At 42.1% G+C, this 20826-nt stretch overlaps 1 protein-coding gene across 5 annotated transcripts in view; it reads right to left on the reverse strand.

The window, feature by feature from the left end:
* The window catches only part of GALNTL6 (polypeptide N-acetylgalactosaminyltransferase like 6), a 648223-nt gene that overhangs the window by 55342 nt on the left and 572055 nt on the right, over positions 1–20826 (reverse strand). For 4 of the 5 annotated variants that reach the window (XM_089525481.1, XM_089525479.1, XM_089525478.1 and 1 more), the window contains 2 exons: positions 19745–19852; positions 7399–7620 (listed from right to left, as the gene is read on the reverse strand). In XM_089525481.1, the coding sequence (XP_089381607.1) occupies positions 7399–7620; positions 19745–19852 (330 nt within the window). The remainder of the gene's footprint in view (positions 1–7398; positions 7621–19744; positions 19853–20826) is intronic. The other variant, XM_089525480.1, reaches the window with a different exon arrangement.

A 20826-nucleotide genomic window follows, 5' to 3' on the forward strand; every position in this document is an offset into this window, starting at 1 on the left:
TTTTATTTCAAAATAATGAATTCTCATTACACTGGATATACTTTTCAGCCAAGAATGGCCTCTCAAAACTTGAAGTGGTGCAAAATATGACGGATAATATATATTTTGATTCATGTATTAGTCAGGAAATATGGATCATCATTTGGGGATTTGTATATTATATCTTCCATTGGCCATGTTGGCTGAAGGATTTTGGGAGTTACAGTAGAAAAATTAACTTGTCTAGGCTGTGGTGGGATGGATAATGCTGTGCCATGCCATTATTCTCAAAAACTGAATTATTCAAGTGCCTCTTAGCTATATATCATTCTGCACATCCCATCTTCACACAGTCCAGTTGCATTCATGCAGAGATGAACTGTGTTCTTACTCTTCAGCAGAGATTTTTTTTTTTTTTGCAGTGGCAATCTGAATTATTACTTCATGGAATCACAACAGAGTGGCACAAGTTTATACTGATTGGAATCTTAGCCTGACATATGTAAAATAGATGCAATCCATTTAGTAAGCACTGAATTTCTTTCAGATCACATCCATCTGTAATTCGCATGCCATATAATGTTTACTTCAAGTGATGAACAGGCAAAGCAGAGGACCAGATGGATTGCGTACACTTCCAGCAATGCACAGCTGGAAGAAAAAAGCAGATTGCCTTAAGGGTAAATTTGGCCATTTTCAAAAGTCACTTTAGCCTTTGCAAGTACATGAACTGTCAATCAGTGTTTCATTTGTACCGAAGAGAGTTGTGCAATAAGAAAGGCAGCATTTCATAGACAGTTTCATGGATTTATGACGCAGGTACTGAACTACTATCCAGAGTCAAACTGGCACAGCCTGGTCAATGCTTTTCCCCCCCTTTTTTTCTTGTGAATGGAAAAGGAGATGGAAGTTTCATGAGAATGAATCAGATTCCTGATGGGCAAAGTCACTGACAATCTCTGAGAGGAATACAGACTTCCCTCCATTTTCACGGTTTTGAAACTCATGTCCCTTGCTTATGGGCAAGGGAAGAACAGAGGGGGAAACAATGGGGTGCGTGCCTGAGGTGTGTGCCTGTGTACTCCTGTGGCTGTACGCCTATATTCAAGCCAATAGGGCTTGAATATAAGCAAAACTCCATTTTTGCAAGGGGGTCTGGAACGGATCCCCTGCAAAAAAGGAGGGGTGACTGTACAGATGGATACTTCCTCTCTGCTTTCAGTTTCTTACTATAACATCTGTTGATCTTCAAAGTCAAAGCCATTCATCAGCGAGAGGCAAAAAATAATCAAGGCACTGGACTGAAAGTGGGATACTAAAAATTAGTTACCCATACAGTGGGGTGTAGAGAGATTGTTTTGTTTCGTGTCACCATTTAGGATGTATGCAAACAATATTTTGAGGTCCACTGACACACCTTTGTGGTTTCATTATTCAAGGCCCAACCCTGTCTAGAGCTTGGGGGATAAGTATAATTGGTCTACGACTCCCAATGTGGATGGGGGATTCTCAGAGTAATTCTGGTAATGTTAACCATGTCTGAGAATGTAAAGGTTATACAGCTTTTAGGACAATGGAATACATGGCAATAGGAAAATGTTCTTTGCCATTCTACTAGAAATAAAATAGAATTAAAAAAACAACCACACACACAGAGCAAGGAAACTAAAAAGGAAATTAACAAACAATACCCAAATGTTCTTGTTGGACATTGTTGCACAATGGTTGTTTGAAAGATGCCAGTGTTTCCTGGTCTGAGTTTCCCAGTTAATGTGCTTGCATAAGAGAACCATTGAGATGTAGTGATGAGTGCTAGACAAGGACTTGTGGGATTTAGGTTCAAATCTCTACTGAGTAAAGAAACTCATGGGTGACCTGGACCACTTACTCTCTCTCAGTCTGACCTGACATACAGGGTTGTTGTAATTACTATGTGAGGATAAAGAGAGCCATGGATGCTGCATTGAGTTCCTTGGAAGAAAAGTGGAATGCAAATGTAACTAATAAACACAGCTCAGAGAAATTACTTTTTTACTACCTCAGCTTTCCAAATCCTCTAGCCTGTATGGAAATTGTAGCCCTAAGGTTACTCTTCCAGGTTCTACTAATAAAAAATAAATGGCAAGATAAGGCACCACATACAAGTGGAGTTTGTTGTGCTCTTGCAGTAGGTCTACACAGCTGTGAGGTCCAATGAGGGGGTATAGATCTATATCACAATTTTACCTCAGTGTGAGTAACGCCAATTGAAAGGATGTTTGCTTTGTTCTGGCACACTTTCTATGTACTCTGCCATTCACAACAGAACTAAAGTGGAACTCACAGGATATATCCCAAAGGACCCACAAGGCACACACTGTGCTGTACTTTCAAGGCATCTGCTTCACAGATAATCTTTGACAAAGGTCAGTCAACAGATTGCTGTACTATTAGGACAGATCTAACCATGACAAAGTGGTACTTCTGCTTTTGATTTTTTGACTGAGGTTAAAAAAGTGTTAAGAGTTGTTAAGCACCCTTGCATACTCTGTGCTGTATTTTGGGTTCCTCATATTTTCATATCGCATATCTGGAGATAGCATGTTATGAGAGACTGACCTTTCAGGAACACTAGGTCAGGTACCCAGGAAAAAAGGGACATGTCCTGAGGCATGTGGACATCCAGGTAAACAAGAGCATAAAATCTAAATGTGTGAATTAAGTGCATCTTCCTTCCCCCAAGTAATCTGCATTTCCTCTCACAACTTGAGACAACAATCTCCTCACACTCAAAGCAATATGCCAATCTCTCTGCCTACCTCCTGTTGCATCCTCAGCCAAACTTCCCAGTCTATCTGTCTCAGGGGGTATCCTGATCCAATCACTGTTTTTGTCACACTAAAATTAAAACCACTAACCAATCATGAATCCCATTGCTGATTCCTGGAAAAATATATTCAGCTTTTATTTCCTGGACAGATAGCCTATCGCTTGGGGTTAGTTTTAAGGTATAAATATGGTTCCAAAACCTAACCTCTGTGCACAAAGCCGACAAACACTCCCACATTCTTTCTATATTTTATGTTGCCCTTAGATCTCCCAGTCTGAGCCACACCAGCTTTCCAGCATTTCCTCATTGGACAAGTAATTATTCAGACCCCTAAAAACTCAGATATCCATTTCCATTGTTGGTTTTTTCCCCCATTTTGGTTAGCTCTGTAAGGTATGTCTGTTTGAATTGCTATCTTGTGTGTGTGATAGCACTCTCTGGTTCTCTAAATAAAACCTTCTTAATTCACCCAAAGCCTCAGTTAGTACTATTACACACAAGTGCAAAGGTTACTCAAGCCTCTTGCAAAAACTAATTTCCCCAACATTTGAAGCAATGCTGACAGTTGATGGGGACCTCCCCAGTTCCCTCCACCTGTTCTTTGGGTAACAGGGTCTGATATTTATTCTGAGAATAAGCAGAAACATAACACTCTTGAATATACTGAAATGCACCTGCAACTCAATGCTCATGCTATCTGAAAAGCAAAAGGATTACTAAAACAGAGCTGGGCAATCTGTAGTGTGGCAGATATTGTTGAACTCCATGTCCTATCAGTTCATGGGCAGTCAGGCCCATGACATATGATTGAATTATTCATTCACCAACATTTAGAAGGCCAGATATCTCCCTTCCTATATCTGGAAGTACCAGTATGACACAACAGAGATTTCACTGTGCAAAGAATGATGAAATGAAAAGTAAACTGTAATAGTGAGGTAGCAATATTTTTAAAAAACCAAAATAAAATTTAAAAAAGACACAAGTAGCAGATTCTAAGGAGGTTGATTATTACTGGGATGACTAGAGATGGGCATGTGAACTCTAATCCTTTTCTCTCCTGCTACAGTCCTGACTAAACTTACCAACAGACCCTTATTTGAAGGGATGTCATATTGAGGAGGGAGCAAGCTTGTTTTCTGCTGCTCCAGAGAATAGGACCCGGAACAATGGATGCAAGCTACAGGAAAAGAGATTCCACCTCAAATTAGGAGGAACTTCCTGACAGTAAGGGCTGTTCAACAGTGGATCACACTCCCTTGGAGTGTAGTGGAGTCTCCTTCTTTGGAGGTTTTTAAGCAGAGGCTGGATGGCCATCTGTCGGGTATGCTTTGATTGGGATTTCCTGCATGGCAGGGGGTTGAACTCAATGGCCCTTGTGGTCTCTTCCAACTCTACGATTCTATGATTCCTCTGATGAAAATGGCAACTATGGTGGAGGACTGCCACAGGGATGGACAAGGTTAGATACATTCTTTTTGCTTGCTTGCAGTTGTAAATGGCTAACTGCATTTTTTTAAATGTGCATGTTAAATGCAAATACACACATGATCATTTATCATTGGCCTGAAATAGATCGTGTGGCATTTATTTCCACATGCCACAGTTTCTGAGATTTCTTGAGTCTCTTTGATAAGGGCAGGAAATGCAACCTCAGCTATCTAAAGCAGGACCTTAGGAGCAGAAACAGTGGTATCCCCAAGCCTGATGTCACCTGGTGTGGGGGGTGATGTGGTGGTGGTGGCAGCAGCAGCCAAAAGGGCACGCTCACCCTTCTCCTTTGTTGTAGCAGTGGTATCCTCCTAAGGAGGGAGCCACTGCCTCAGTGAATCCAAGAGGAGCACACTTGCTCTTCTCTTTTCCTGGGATGGCAGTCATCTCCTGGGGAGGAAGTTGCCATCATGGCAAAGCCAAGAGGGGCGTGCTCACCACTATGGAAGAGGGCCCAACTGAGGGTCATCCCGTTTCTGAGGTGTCAGCTGGTGCACATCACATCCCCTGCACCCCCCTAGTGATGCTACTGAGCAGAAACAACCTCCTGGAATTACCACCAAATCAGGCATCAAATTTCTCCACATATATTCTGGAACAATCATGTAGAGAAAAGCCAGTGGGATGAACATGCACAAAAGAGCCCCATCTTCACAAACTAAAAATGTTCTTCTAAAAGACATCACCGGCCCTTTGAATCAGTGACTTCAAAACCTGTTCTAGCTATTGCCTGAAACCTTCATAGGAAATCACTAACAGGACAAGTCAGAAAGCAATTCAAAGAGGTCAGATATTTCAAAGTCCACTTGGAATATGTGGTTTAAACAAACTTGTCTTTGTATGTAAATATGAATAAAAAGTGAGGTAAGGATGGTGTCTAGGAAGTCAACTTACCATTGAAACATAATAAAGTTGTTATTGTATGCCTGCAAATAATTTCTGATTTATGGCGATCCTAAAGTGAACCTATCATGGGATGTTCCTTGCAAGATTTGTTTTGCCTTTGCCCTTCTCAGGGGTTGAGAAGATCACCAAGCACCAAGTCAAAGCCCAGGTTCCAAACCCCTATACCACACTGGCTCTCTGAACATAACATTACTTTCAAGTTTTTGTACAAATATTGCAACATCTGATGTTACAATATAATAGTTTCCATATGTGTAAAAATATGTGTGTTGCTCCTAAGTTATGGAATGACCTGCTGGAGGAAACACACACTATATTACTAATCTTGACAGCTTTAAAAAGGTGGTCAAAATGGATCTCTTTCAACAGGCCTTCCCGGATTAGCATCTCAGTTGCCTACTACTGACTACGCTGTCTTGTTCATTTTAATAATCTTAACTGTATTGTTTTATTGTTGTTGTTTATTATTTTGATTTATTGGTTATGGTGGGTGGGTTTATGGGGTATTGTATTTTATTGTATTTAATGCTTTTTAATACTGTTGTAAGCTGCCTTGATCTGATTCGAGAGGCGGGGTATAAATGGGACCACCTGACTCACCGGGCTGGTCCTGTTGCTGATGGGGGGGAAGAACGGTGGGCTCCCCCCCGGGGGGGCATGGCGGCCCGTGGGACCCTGCCGTGGCTGGGCTGGGTCTGAGCGGGGACCCGCCATGGCCGCAGCGCTTTCAGCCCTCGTGGGGCTCGGACTACAGCTCCCAGACTCCTCTGGGAGCGGAGGAGGAAGCGCCGCGCCGCTGGGCCACTTCCGGGCCCAGGAACTACAGTTCCCAGCCTCCCTCGCGAGGCGGAAGTGGCCGCTGATTGGCGGCCCGCAAGGGCGATGGGGCCTGATTGGCCGGGATATAGGTCGTGGATCTGATGGGCGTGGTTTCCGATGCTGCGGAGCACGGAATCGGGAGTCCCACCGGGACCCGGGGGTGCTGAGGGCTAGCGATGTCGCCAGTGTGGGGGCGACATCGATTCAGCGTTCCCCGGTGACATGGGGCGAAGATGCGCTCATGCGCATAGCCGGTGACTTTAAGTGGTCAGCAAGTTTTAGGCCGGTTACCCCTCTGTCATCCCGAAGCCTGGGCGTGGCCAGGCAAATGGGTCATCGACCAACACGGGTTGGTGGATGTCAGATCCAGACCTCATGCTTTCTGGCCAACCCTCTTGCTATGTTTGCTGTGTGTAATAAAGTTGTGGCCATTTCTTTGCCAATTCTGTGTCTGCTGTGTTTGTCCACCTGACAACCCCCCACTCCTCTGCAAGTATTATTATTGTTATTATTAGTAGCAGGAGGAGTATTCAAGTATTTAAATACTAGAAAGGATGTCATATTGAGGAGGGAGCAAACTTGTTTTCTGCTGCTCCAGAGACTAGGACCCAGAGCAATGGATGCAAGCTACAGGAAAAGAGATTCCACTTCAATATTAGGAGGAACTTCCTGATAGTAAGGGCTGTTCGACAGTGGAACAAACTCCCTTGGAGTGTAGTGGTGCCTCCTTCCTTAGAGGTTTGTAAACAGAGGCTTGGGTGGCCATCTGTCGGGGATGCTATGATTCAGATTTCCTGCATGGCAGGGGGGTTGGACTAGATGGCCCTTGTGGTCTCTTCCAACTCTATGATTAGATGAGTAGAAGGGGGAGGGGGGAAGCAAAGGGTTGCATGTAAGCTAGGCTGAGGCATTTTTCTGCCTGAGGAAAAGGACTCCTAATATTTACCAAAGTCATCTGGACTGGCAGCTAGGTCTCACTGTAAAAATGGGGTAGCATTTTTGCCACTACATTAGCTGATGGGGTACAAGGCAGGCTTTGTGGCACACAGAGCTCCCTCCCTTCACATCTTGCTGCTACTTTCTGGTATATGACTACCTCACAAACACTAGAGGTGGCCCTGTATTTGTATAATGCAACACCAGACTGCATTAATAATTATAACTGATAATTACATTTAATCAGTTTCTGATTTGAATAATGGCATATTTGGTATTCTGAGTGCCGTGAACTGCTCTATGGCCTCATTGATCATGGAGCTCAGGACTGATTCATGCAAGCTTTGTCAAAATAGCAGCATTTCTGAAGGGAACTAATACCACACCAGACTGCTCTGAGATCATAAAGATTGGGTCATGCTGTGAAACATGGCTGTGAGTTCCAGTATATTCCTCACCTCTCCCCAGGAAGCAGGTGGGGGCTCCACCGCAGGGAAATATTTGGGGACATCCCAAGCCACTGCAGCCATGAACCACTTGAAGTCCTTGCACTTAAGGTGCTTGCGAAGCTCCTTCTGGGCTGAAAGATCACCGGTGGAGAGATGCCTGTACTCCGGCCGCCTCTGGTAAACGTACTCTGCGAACTCATCCATCCACGTTTCTGCCACACGCTTCAGGTTCTGAGCAGCAGAAAGCAAGAGTCAGTCATCTCTCTTTGAGCTTAAGGCTGGTTGTTACCACTGATATACACACACGTAATTACAACAAGACATTCCTTTATTCAGGTTTGGCTGGTTGTACATTAAGCAAATGGAAGCCTTTCACATTTAAATGCTATTAAGGGTCTGATAAAAATCAGATGGATGGCTTCATTCCTTCTTTAACAACAAAGCAAAGCAAAACAAAACAGTTCATTGCAATTACTGAAAGGGATTCAATTAACTAGATACAGTAAAGACTTGTTTAATTATTTCATTAGAACCTTACTGCAAATATCTCTTTCACTTGTTACCAGAGTGCCTCATTTGGTTTCCCAGCAGCATTTCAATGTAGAAATATTTTGAAAATTGAGATTAATTTTGTAGAAGTAATACTTTGTTAGAGGTAACTAGGAACAAGCTCAGGCCCCAGTGTTTTTCCTTCAAAGTTGCATATACCCTTGGGGCTCTTGTTTGCTACAAAATTAAGATTCTGCTTCAAATGTCATGGCAAAATTTTATGGAATCCGAAGAATTATCTGCCTTGCCAACTCACAAACCTCAAGGTTCTATAGGATACAGCCATAGAAATCAAAGTGCTATCAAAGTGTTATGACTGTGTAGCAGAATTAATCCTCAGTTTTCTAAAACAACCTATGGCAGTGATGGCGAATCTTTTAGAGACTGAGTGTCCAAACTCAGTGGTATTCCTGCACCAGGTGTCACCTGGTGCCAGGGGGCAGGACTTATTGGGGGGGGGTTAGGTGGGACTCCTACCTTCCAGGGCAGAACTTCTGCCTTCCGAGGGCAGGACTTCCAGGGGGGAAACCCAAGGCACATCTCTCAGCCTCAGGCTAGCAATAGCAAACCCTCCTCTGACAAAACTTGCCAAGAAAATTCCATGATAAATTCATCTTAGGGTCACCATAAGAAATGACTTGAATGCATCACACATACAAGTCACACTCTCTCAGCCTGAGAGGATGGCAGTGGAAATCCCCCTCTGACGAAGTTGCCCCATGATGGTTTCACCTATGGGTCACCAGGAATCCCTTCTCACTTTTCCTCTCTGTCTCATTTTTACATTATCTCTATTGCCTTCAACATATTTTCTCTTTTGCCTTTTTATCCTGTGCGAACACTGCGCAAACCCTGAGTCTGGCATTAATCAGCTGGATGACAGATACAAGGTATTAAAAAAAAGCCTCCACTATGATGCAGTAAAAATAACTCCCTGTTTGCGCTGGATAGTCCCAGAAGATCTGGAGCCCTTCGTTCTAATGCCAGGTGGATGTCTGAAATGTGTCCTGCTGTAGCAGTGGGCCACTCACTCTGAGGTCAGAACAAAGAGCCCAATCATATGATTGAGGACAGGCATTTGGTTCTGACCTCAAGAATGAATGACAGTGGGACATGCATGCAAACAGCCGCCCAGCATTGGAATGTAGGGCCTGAGATAACAGGGTGGTGAGGCAGCTCTAGGGGCAAGGTACTACTGGGTCCCAAAGTATCATGGCCAGTGAAGACAGGATCTTTGTGCTGGAGTGTGGAAAAGTTATTTTCTGGGTCATGCTGGCTTGGGATTTCTAGGACTACTAGTCCAAAACAGCTGAATATTTCCAAACTCTTGTATGTCTCCCTGGGGAACTACAATATGGCAACCCAGACAGAAAAGAGAGTGAGACAGTAAGAGAATCATAGAGTTGGAAAAGACCACAAGGACCATCCAGTCCAACCCCCTGCCATGCAAGAACACAGAATCAAAGTACCCCCAACAGATGGCCATCCAGCTTCTGTTTAAAAACCTCCAAAGAAGAGGACTCCACCACACTCCAAGGCAGCATATTTCACTGGAATGGAGAGGAGAGACCATTAAAAACTAGATCCTGCCTTTTGGCCAACCATTTTCTCCTGGACGAAGAAGACAGAGCCTTGACTGTATCCAGTAACAGAAACTGTTGTCTGTGCCCAAAGCTGAGAATCCCATAGCGCCTTGGCTCTTCTCTTCTGTTTCTGCCTGGGCTGAGGGGGTGTCTAATTACATATAGAAAGGTAGTAGCTGGTGCTGCTGCTGCTTTGAGATGATGAGGATAGGGTGTTCTTTACAGATTGTGGCTATGGCAACATTTTTTTTTAATTTTATTAGTAAAATTAAAACAGTACAAAAACATATTCATACATACATACAAACATACATACCTTATTCAAGCCCACTTCTTTATAAATTTACCGAAGTCATTTCTATTCTACCTACCGATATACTATATACCTTACAGGTATAGATTACCTAACTAATCTAAGCTATTTCTCTCTTACCCTTCCAGCTATCATCTTCTACTTTATTTGGGCTCTACTTCCCTTCTTCTAAACCCTTCCTATACTATGGCAACATTTAGTTTTGAATAAAATGCATTTTTGCTGGTCATTTTTTTTCCTTGCAAACATTAGTACAAATACTGCAAGACTTTTATTCTATGTTATTTAAATTTGAATTGTAATTATTATTTAATTATCTTGATAAGCTGTTTGATATTATGTAATTTTTCTGAAGAAGCAGTATGGTGTAATGGTTTGAACAGTGAATTAGGACTCTGGAGATAAGGGTTCAAATCCCCAATCAGCCATGGAAACCCACTGGATGACCATGGGCAAGTCACGTTCTCTTAGCCTCAGAAGAAGGCAATGGCAAACCCCCACTAAACAAATCCTGCCAAGGAAACCTCATCATAGATTCATCTTAGGGTTGTCCTAAGTCAGAAGTGACTTGAGGGCACACAAGCACACCATCAACACCTCTTTTTCCTGATGTTATTATAATCTACTCTGAATATGAAGCAACATAAAATACAGTGGGCCTTCCATATCCAAGGATTTTTATTCAAGGATTATTTTTTTATCCAAGAATTCAACCAACTATAGTTTAAAAATGCATCTATAGTTTAAAAAGAAAAGAAAAGAAAAAGAAAACCTTGATTTTGCCATTATAAAATAGATAACATTTTACTATGCCACTGTATATAGTGGGACTTGAGCATCCACGGATTTTGATATCCATGGGAGGTCCAGGAATCAAACCCCAGAGGATACCAAGGGTACACTGTAAGCACAATGGTCTTGTAGATAACAGGAGCTATTCCCATTCCTGGGAAAACCATTTCTGTTGACTATGTACATCTCTTTCAGCTGTTAAAAGCTTTGAAAGGTAGACTCAGAGAAAGCAAATGTGAACCAGGCCCCAGGTACTGAACTAGCTGCCTGACTAAACAGACAAACCAACATATTTTCCTTTCCAACAAGGGGATATAAGCTGCATGTCTGGGGGCAGTGGCCTGAGCATATGTGGAGAATAATAATATCAAAACCATCACCACCCTTCAGAGAAGAGAGAACCCCTTTTACCAGCTTGTGCCTCTGCTTGCTACTGCCAGGGCTTCCCCAATTTTTGAAGACTGCTGCCTGCCTGAAAGACCACAACTGGCTGCAAAATCAGGCCACCGGTAGTTGCCTGGCTAATCAGTTAAACCAACACCTGCCCTGCTCCTGCAAGGATATAAGCTGCCTGCCTAGGGTGGCTGACTCACTGCTGGGTGGACAACTCTCGAGGGGTGAGTCCAAAGGGAATCACCCCTTTGGGAGAGCCACTTCAAGGATGAAGTGAGGCTGAGGCCCAGTTTCTCTGTTTAGTAGCGTGGCAAAAAGAAGAAGGTGTGATTTAAAGAGCATGGGAGGGGAAGAAGTCCAGGCAGCAGGTATTCCAACAATAATGGGTAGAGAGAGCTATAGAGTGGAGATATAGTATTATCAGTATGGGAGAAGGGAGAACCACAGGGTGTTGACTGCCCCCAAACTGTTCCCTACCTCACATAGCCTGGCTAGAATTGGCAAGGAGTCAGTATGGCATGGTGGTTTGCACTATGATTATCACTCTGGAGACCAGGGATTGAATTCAGGTTTGGCCATGGAAACCTATAGCTTTGGGCAAAGTGTGTACTCTCACTCTCAGAAAACCCCATGATAGGTTTACCATAAGCTAGAAATGACTTGAAGGTGCACAATGACAATAAGCATTGGCAACATGCCCCCTCAAATGAAAATGCTGCTTATTGCCAGGTTGGTGAATGGAAAAATACCTCTGGTCCACTTGATCTTGAATGAGTGTATCAATGTAGCTTGCATAACAAGGTGTTGGCTATGACCTTTAAAGCCAAACTACTTGAATAACTGTATCTCCATATATATGCTTGCCTGTTCTCTCAATATTTGTAAGGGAAAACTTTCTCTCGGTCCCACCACCATTCCAGGCACATCTGGTGAGGACACAAGAGAGAGTGTAAGAGCTAGAGCAAGCCTTCCCAGTGGCTGCTCCCAAGTTATGGAATTCCCTTTCCTACTGTTCTTCTGTTGGCAAGTAAATATCTTTTTCTTTAAATAAGTTTTTTTCCTCCTATGGAGCAGATAAACCTTTTAATGGGGTGGTGTAGTGTTTTTATTTTATTAAGTTTTTAAGCATATTTTAATGCTGTTTTAACTTGTTTTTAAAGCTGTTTTTAAAATAGAAATTTAGTTTATTTTTGTTTTAACTTCCATCTTAACAGTTTTTAAATTGTGGATGAGAGGTGAGATTAAGAGTGAGAATGTGTGAATAATGGGATGAACCTTTTTTTTTTTTTAAAAAAAATAATCTTGGCAGCCTAATTACTTCCACTTGCTTTGAATAAAAGCATAACATACGTACATTGCCCTCTTATACGTGCTAATTCAGGAGTAAGTCCATTAAGTTCAGTGGGGCTTACTCCCAAGTAAGAGAGCATTGGATTGTTGCCTTAGGTATATCAGTTGCATCATAGGGTAGACTAGTGGGACCAAATTCTGAATGTTTTTTTCTAAAATAAAAATAATAGTTAAAAATACCCATCTCATTTTATTGTTTTCACTTTAGCTGTGCTCTGGAGACTTGTATGTGCACTAGGCTCCCACTTTTACACAAGATACATTAAGGCAAGGGCTAAACTGCCATCTTAACAGTTTTAAATTGTGGATATGACATGCTAGCGACATACTAGCTCTAAATATGCTGGGACATTCTGAAGTGGAACATCATTCAGCAATGCCTCCTTTCACCCCTTCTCTGAAATAAAATTATACTGTGCAATTTACCCGAATCCTCTAATCTGAAGGAACACTCACACATGTTCTAGTACAAGCAAAAGCTGCTAAATATTATTCTACTGCTGGTTTCCATCTTGTTTTTTCCTCAGTAGATAAACTTAGCTGTGCATTCTCCCGTCAGATTCCTGGTGGAGATATTTGTTGTCAGAATATTCCAACAGTGAATACCTCATATTATTACCTTTTAAAAATGCCAGATGCACTCCTGGTAATGTTACTTCTTTAACAGAGTAGCAGCCATAGAGCACTGAGAGACATGTTGTGTAGAATGACAATGAACAATGCAAATCTCATAATCTGTGGCATGAGATAATGCTTCTGTTTGGAACAGTTTCTTCCATTGTGCTTTGCTTCCTAAGTTCATTTAGAATCAGCTCTCCCAAATTTTATTAATTTGTTTTGTTCCAAGCATTGGAACAAAGCAAGATGTCTCAAAAGCAACAAGAAGTATCTGAATACAAAGAGAGTGAGATACAGAACAAATACAGCACGTTTCAGCTGGCACAGCAAGATAGGTTACCACCTGCTTTGTCTCCACAATGGAATAAAAAATTAATGCCAGCAGGCATTGTGTGTGTGCAATTAGAACACTTTAAGAAATGATATCCTGAGAATACTTATTTCTAAATGACTTATGCCTCACATCAGGTTGCCTTTTGTTATCATTTTATGGGAAACAATACAACTTGATTCTTCTGAGAAATTTCTAAGCCACTGAATTTGAAAAGAAAGGGCACAGAAAGCCAATGGGATAAAAACTAGGGATGATGCATGGCATCTAACCTCCACATCTGTTTCTGATAACTACAACACACAGAATGCTCTGAGGCTTTCCTTGCTTATAACAGTTTGGGTCCTATTGAGTATATTCTTACGTATGCTTGCAAGAACTTTGGCCCAATCATAAAGAGTTTTGGTCCAACCGAGTACATTCACAGAATTAGCATTAACGTATTGAAACAAATGCTTTGCAACTATTTATATACCTGTAGTAGTTTACATGTATGCTGGACATTCAAGAAAGCTGACAGAAACACCCTGTGCAGACCGGCACTTTGGGCTGGCCTGGGGTTGGGGTTGGGGTGTAGCAACTACATACTGCATGCCCTGGCTCTGCCCCCAGGGTGCAATGATGCTGCATCACATGGTGCAATGCATCACAGCGCTTCTCCAGCACTGCATCCACAGGCACACCACTGCAGCTATCACACCCTTTCCAGGGTGCAAAAAGGAGCTGCTTTTGTGGCTTTTTGCAGCCCTGGAAAGGCCAGATTGAGGCTGCGGTTGCCATGGCCCTGATTTGGTTGGAAAAGGGATGGCTGGTAGCCGCCCCTTGAGGCTAACATACTTTGGACATATGAGATGGCATGACTCATTAGACTATATAATAGGCCCCATTTTACTATACCACTGTATTTAATGGGACTTGAGCATCCATGGATTTTGATATTTATGAGGGATCCTGGAACCAAACCATAGCAGATACCACGGGCTCATTGTATTAACCTACTGATGAAGATCATTCAAAGGTCTAGAAGAAAGGGACATATTATAAGAACTTGCTACTCCTTTACTGCCTTTGCAACCAATAATTTTTCTTCTCATAAAACACATAACATTATGAACAAATTTATTTCAAAATGTCCCTATCGTGTTGAACAGCTCATAGGAATGCATTTAACACACTTGAAAACATGAACAGTAGCATCATGTTTCACTTTGTTGGTTCTTATCTGTCCATATTTTTTTTACAGCTTTAATAAATAAGTTATCTGAATTGTAATGCTAAAAATAACCACATAAATAGAAAGGATTTTAAAAAGGACAATGGAAGTTGGTTAGAAAACACTGGTGACCATACAATCCCAGGCTTGGTTAGAAAGTTAAAGAGAGCAATACTGAAGAAATGGGACTTGAAGGAAAGGAGAGAAGAGGATTGAAAGATGCAAAAGGGTTTCAAACAGGCCACTACACAGTGTCTAATAACTGTAACAAATATTTTGGATAGCTATAGACAAACACAATTCAAGCACAAAGCATTGCAGGAATAGCTAATAAATTATCCCTAACCCCCTTCCAGTTAAAGCTGCCAAATATTACAAAGTAGCATCAGCTGAGATAAGTTTTATAAACTAAAGATGTTGACAGCCCAACCTGCCTTAATATTGGTGAGACAACCACCTCGAGTGACTCCGGGTAGCAAATTTGCTGCACCCTGAACAGCCCATTGCTGTTCTGGAGAGCAACAGTTCCATGATTTTCTTAAACATCTATGCTTCTCACAAAAACTGGATCTTAAGATCCAGAGTCAGGGATTGATGACTCTGTAAGCAGCTTTGCTTGTTGTTGATGCCTTCACCCTTGCATTTGGTGCTATGGGCTTTACTGAAACCATGGCACCATGTCTACACATCCTCCTCCTGTCCTTTCCCCCTCCTCATTTGGAGGAGTGTTCTGTGTGATCAGGTGGCACTTTAGTCCAGCCTCGATAGCAAAAGAAATTCTATTTTACCTTTGATCTGAACAGCTTCTTCCTTCAGCTTTTGCAAAGTTCTGCTTAATCTGATTTGCCAAATATATGCTGAATCTTTGAGGTTTATCAGACGCAAGTTTTGGACCCTCAATTCCACTAAGGAAGTGAAACGAACGTTGCGAATTGACCTTATAATGCGATGTTTTACCACATTGTTTGCTTTTCCTTCATTCCCCTGAAACGTGATGTTAGTGTTATACAAGGTGATTTGCGTGATGCGAAACCATGCACAGCGGATCTGTTTACTACACCAGCACCTTCCTCTTCTGTCAAACATTTCGCATCAAAATCTTTGTGCATGCCCTTTGGAGGTTTTGGTTGTATCGTGACCTTTGTGCTTCTGGGGGAGCAAGGGGGTCCCCCCATCTCTAGGATCCTATTTAGTGGAGGGGAGGGGGAGAAGGAAAGAGCCGAAGGAAAAAGGGGAATCTTGATGCAAAGGGTGACAGAAGGCAAAAGGGAAAATCTGGATGGCTTTAGGACTGCAAAGGGCTGTCATAGGGAGGTGGGGGGGGGAATAGAGAAAGTGATGGAGGAGGAGGAGGAGGATGAAGGAGCCAGGGCAGCTCAGAGGGAGGTGATGGTAGGAAGGAAGGAAGAGGAGGAGGAGGATTGCCCAGGGAAATAGGGCTGTGGAGAGAAGCTGTGGATGTAGGGAAATGGATGCAACAGAAGCAGCCTCTTTTGACAATTTATGCACATGATTTTTTGGGTGCTTGCTTTCCTCTTGCTCCTGGAACTTAAGAGACATGATTATTATTGTTGTTATTGTTTGTGTTATATGCGGATGCTATACTCAGAATGCCTGCATTGCATTTCCCTTTTATTCCCAATTGATTGCATGGGTCAGTTGGAATTGACAGGTCTCTCTCTTTCAGCCTCAGTGGAAGGCAATGGCAAAGTGTAAGCAGGAGGAAAGGGGGCAGGTCAGGTCAGGTCAAATGCAGGGCACCAACGGAGCTCCCGTCAGGAACTTTCCTCCCTTTTTTAAAAAATTATTTTTGGCAAAATGTGCACATGTTTTATTTTGTTTTTTCTTGAGAAATATATATATTCTTGCCCTTTGCAACATTTTCCCTTTGCTGGAAGTCAGCAAATGAAAGGGAAAGGGAACAAGCTGCCAGCCACGTTATATATAGACTTTTTTTCCTTTGAGAATCCATCCTAAAATGCGAATGTTACATTTGAATGTTACATTTGTTGCTCTTGTCAATTAGGCAATTGGCAAAACGATACATGCTTTTGCAAGGAATTCAGGGATAGCTCTGAATTGCTTTTAAATGCATAAAAGAATGCATGACAATCGCATCCTTTTCTGGCATTTACGAGGTGATGAATTTATTATTATTATTATTATTATTATTATTATTATTACACGTGCAAGAGGCATTCTGGGGTGGCAAGGAGTGGGGGATACAGGATGCATTAACTTGCATTTTGAGGTTGAAAATGGGGCCAAGGGCAGATCATAAGAGGTTTATTTGACAAAATGTGCGCACTTTGGGGCATTTTGTGCCTGGCTCTTTAAATAAAAAGGAGGGGGGAAGGGTTAGGCTTAGAAGGGGCTGGACTGGATGGCCCTTTGGCACCCCTTCCATTTCTAGGGTCCTATTTATTCCTTCAGAAAAGAAGAAGGGGCTGGACTGGATGGCCCTTTGGCACCAGTTCCATTTCTTAGGGTCCTATTTATTCCTTCAGAAAAGAAGAAGGGGCTGGACTGGATGACCCTTGGGGGTCCCTTGCATAGATTAGATTTACATATAGGTACATACCCCACTCCCCCCCCCACATATACATATACCTATACATATAGAACACACACACACACACACACACACACACACACACACACACACACACACCCCTCTTTATAAATACAGGCAGACAAGACAGATATTCATATATATACACATATATGTCAGAGACACATACTAATAAACATCTCTCTGCATATTCACGGTATCCACAATAGCTGATAACACATGCGCGTTTTTATATTCACATGTATTCCTTCAGGACAGAAGAAGGGGCTGGACTGGATGACCCTTTGAGGTCTTTCCCAACTCTCTGGCATCCTATGTATTCTATGATCCTTTAGGGTCCCCTTAATTTATAGCATCCTATGTATTCCCCCATCACACATCAAGGCAAAACACACACACACACACACACACACATATATATGCACGTTTGCATTCGCACAAAGAATGTATCTCTGCACATATTCACTCAGAACACAAATTTATATATATATATATATTTATATATATATATACACTCAAAACCCCCTCCCCCGGGGTTGCCCTGAAAAAGGAAGGCCACCGGAAGGGAAAGGGGTGAAAAAGCAGCTCAGCATCATGGGAACTTTGCAATCAGTAACTTTTGCGTCACGTTGCGTTACTCCCTACCACACCAAACCATTTCGCAATGCATTAGAAAGGATAATGGGAGACAACTGCCGGACTTTCCTTCCCCCCCCCCCCCATAATTCCCCCAAAGAGGAGGAATGACGCTAAAACTACAGAAGCATTGCGCAACGGGCTCCCATAGAAATGAATGACGTCTGGAAGAAAACCGCATTATCACTTTATTGCGCAATGTTGGTTGCGCAAAAGTGACTCTTTGGGCAGGAAAAATCGCCAAAAACTTGCATCTGATAAACTCCTTTCTTTAACAATTGCTGACAGCACGGCATCCAGAGGTCTTCCACTGTCTAGTTCAGGAGACACAGGATAACCCACATGGTGTGCACACAGCTTTTTCCTCCAACAGGGAGGAAAAGCTGAAGGAAGACTGCCCTATGCTGCCCTTATGCACAGCTAGAGTTCCTAGATCCAAATTCTCTTCTCTGGCCCTCAGGCTGAGATGGCTATCTTGAAAAGTGTATGTGTTCCTCATTTCTTACACTTGGTGTTTCTTAATGGTAGGTTGGGCTGTCAAAATGCCATATTCTGTAAAACTTTAATGCTCTGTTTTCATATGTTTTAATTGTATTGTACTTTTAAATTGTGAGCTGCTTTGAGTCCCAATTTTGCAGAAAAATGGAAATAATAACAACAATAACAGCAGTAGTGGCAGCTGAGGTTAGTGTTTAATGTAACAGGCTTCCAACATTTCCCTGATGAAAACTGGGACATTTTATCAAGCAACACCAGAGTGTGGCCAAGGCAGCAAGAACTATTAATCAGGAAGAACGTATAAGCTTGGAGAAGTTGTAGCAGTTTGCTGTCACCTGACAAGACTCCACCTCATCCCCTTCCTTCCTACTGCTGAGTTGACTGAGTGCAAACTACTTTCCCATTTTGAATTCAGTTTGCAGCCACTGAAGTAAGATGAAGACAAAGCAGGAAACTGGGAAGAGGAGAGACTGGAACATTTAAAAAGCAACTGATTAAAATAGGTGACAGAACATTAATTGAGACTGTCCCTGGAAAATTGGGCCAGTTTAAAATATGAAATGGAGCATGGGGACACAGAACAGACAATCAGTTGAATTTTAGCCTCTTCAACTGAAACCAGACTATCAGAGCAAAATACTGGGTCAGGGTTATGGGCTGTACCTTCTACAAATTGCAGCAACCTGTACTAAGTGTTTTTTCAGAAAGGGATTGAGTTGCAGGTACAATCCTGTCACTGAGAAGAGGAATATTAGAGGCAGACCAGGATGGGAAGAATGTGGCCTCCAAGGCTGTTTTAGTGATCCTTAAACCTTACAGAGTTCCTGGAGTACAGTTTAAAATTTGGCCAAGACTTACAGAGAGAGAGAGAGACTTTCCTGAAGCTGTTTATTGCCTTTCTTGAGGCCCTAGACAAGTATTGTGCTACATGCACTTTAAATGCCATGGCTGTGTCTTCCATCAGTTACAGTCCATCATTTTGCCTCTAGTCAACATTATTATCTCTCCTGCAGAGTACTCCTTACTGTTACACACACTTTTATATTGAAACTAGGATTGCAAACCAGGGTCAAAACAACTGCTTTAATGCTAGGAAGGCAGGGAATTTAGGTCTCTTCACCTTTTTGGGGAGGTACTAGTTCCTTATTTGCTGCTTTTACAAGTCTTTAGAGACAGAGACTTTCCTGAAGCAAGCGTTTGTTTGATTAAATCTTGGCAAAGAAAGGGTACAAGCATCAGTGGATGTGATGGCAAGCTGCGGTTTAAGAAGTCAGGAACTCTTCTATCCATCTTTAAGTGAGAGAGAATAAAACAAAGGAGTGCCTGAACTCATCTCTTGATCCTTCAAACCAAAGGATGAAAGATTTGGAACTCTATATTTGAATGTAGGGCCTATGTTCTGATTCTATTTCTTTAGATAAACTTGACTTCTGTATAAAAAACCCTGACCCAAGCCACCAGTGTTTACAACTAAAAAATCAAATCAAATACAGACCAAGTTACTTACTCTTGCTAGGCTGGTGCCAGATGGGACTTTGTAAGGAACATATTTCCTGTAGATGTGTCCAACTCTAGAACATGGAACATCAAACATACCACCTCCACACATCCAGACCTGAGACAGAAACCAAAATATAAAGGGGGACAGTTAATGTTAACAAAGCTGAGAGTGTGCCAATGTTCATAAAAGATCAATAGCTGAAAACTCTGCATGCAGAAATGTCTTCTGCAAATATATATTTTTAAAGACCACACACACACAACAATAGCAGAGCAATAAACAAGGAAGGCTGTAGTCAACATAGCTACCAATGAGGTATGTGAGGATTTTCTCTAGGGATTTCAAAGCCAGAGAGAATCATACACAAAAGGACTTATAGTATACCCCAAACCATCTCTGCTCCTTTTGAGGCTTGAAAACTGCACAAGGTATGGGCTCTCAATAGATTAGACATCCCTTTGCTGGCTGCAGGACAGCAAATGCAGATCTTCAGTGCCTGGAATAGTAGGAATGGCTAGCCAACCCGCAGGATGACTGACTGCTCAGAGGTTGGAGATGCCAGAAGCAGATGTCTCTCCAGTAGTTGGACCAGGGAGTGTGCAAGCAATAAGATAGAGGCAAGCAGGTTTCAGGGTAGTCATGCTGGAATGGTAATGTAATTCTGGTCTGTGAAAGTTGAATACATATCACATTCTGATATGTGACAGTTGAATACGTATCACAACATTCAGGGTGATGATTTAGACATTGGGATGGATTGGAGGGCAAGGCCTGCATGTCTGTTCCCCACTTTGGTTCCTCTTGAGGAGTCATGGCAGTTTTCATGGAAGCTGGAACATCTCCCTTCATATTCACCTCTCATCAGCAACTAAAAGCTTTTCTTTTCTGAGAAGCTTTTAGGAACTGGTATGAATTTTTAAACAGTTTTAATTCTATAGTTTACTTAATTGCATTTAAAAATAACTTGCTATAAATGAAACAAATGCTTTTAGTTCCATAGGTTGCTTAACTGTATTGTAAAATAGCATTTATATATTTCTATTTGTAGGTTTTAATAAGTATTTTAATTTGAATTCAACACAGAGAGC

Source organism: Sceloporus occidentalis, unplaced genomic scaffold (genome assembly GCF_023333645.1).
Source record: "Sceloporus occidentalis isolate IW3139 unplaced genomic scaffold, rSceOcc1.0.p SCAF_5, whole genome shotgun sequence".
NCBI lineage: Eukaryota > Metazoa > Chordata > Lepidosauria > Squamata > Phrynosomatidae > Sceloporus > Sceloporus occidentalis.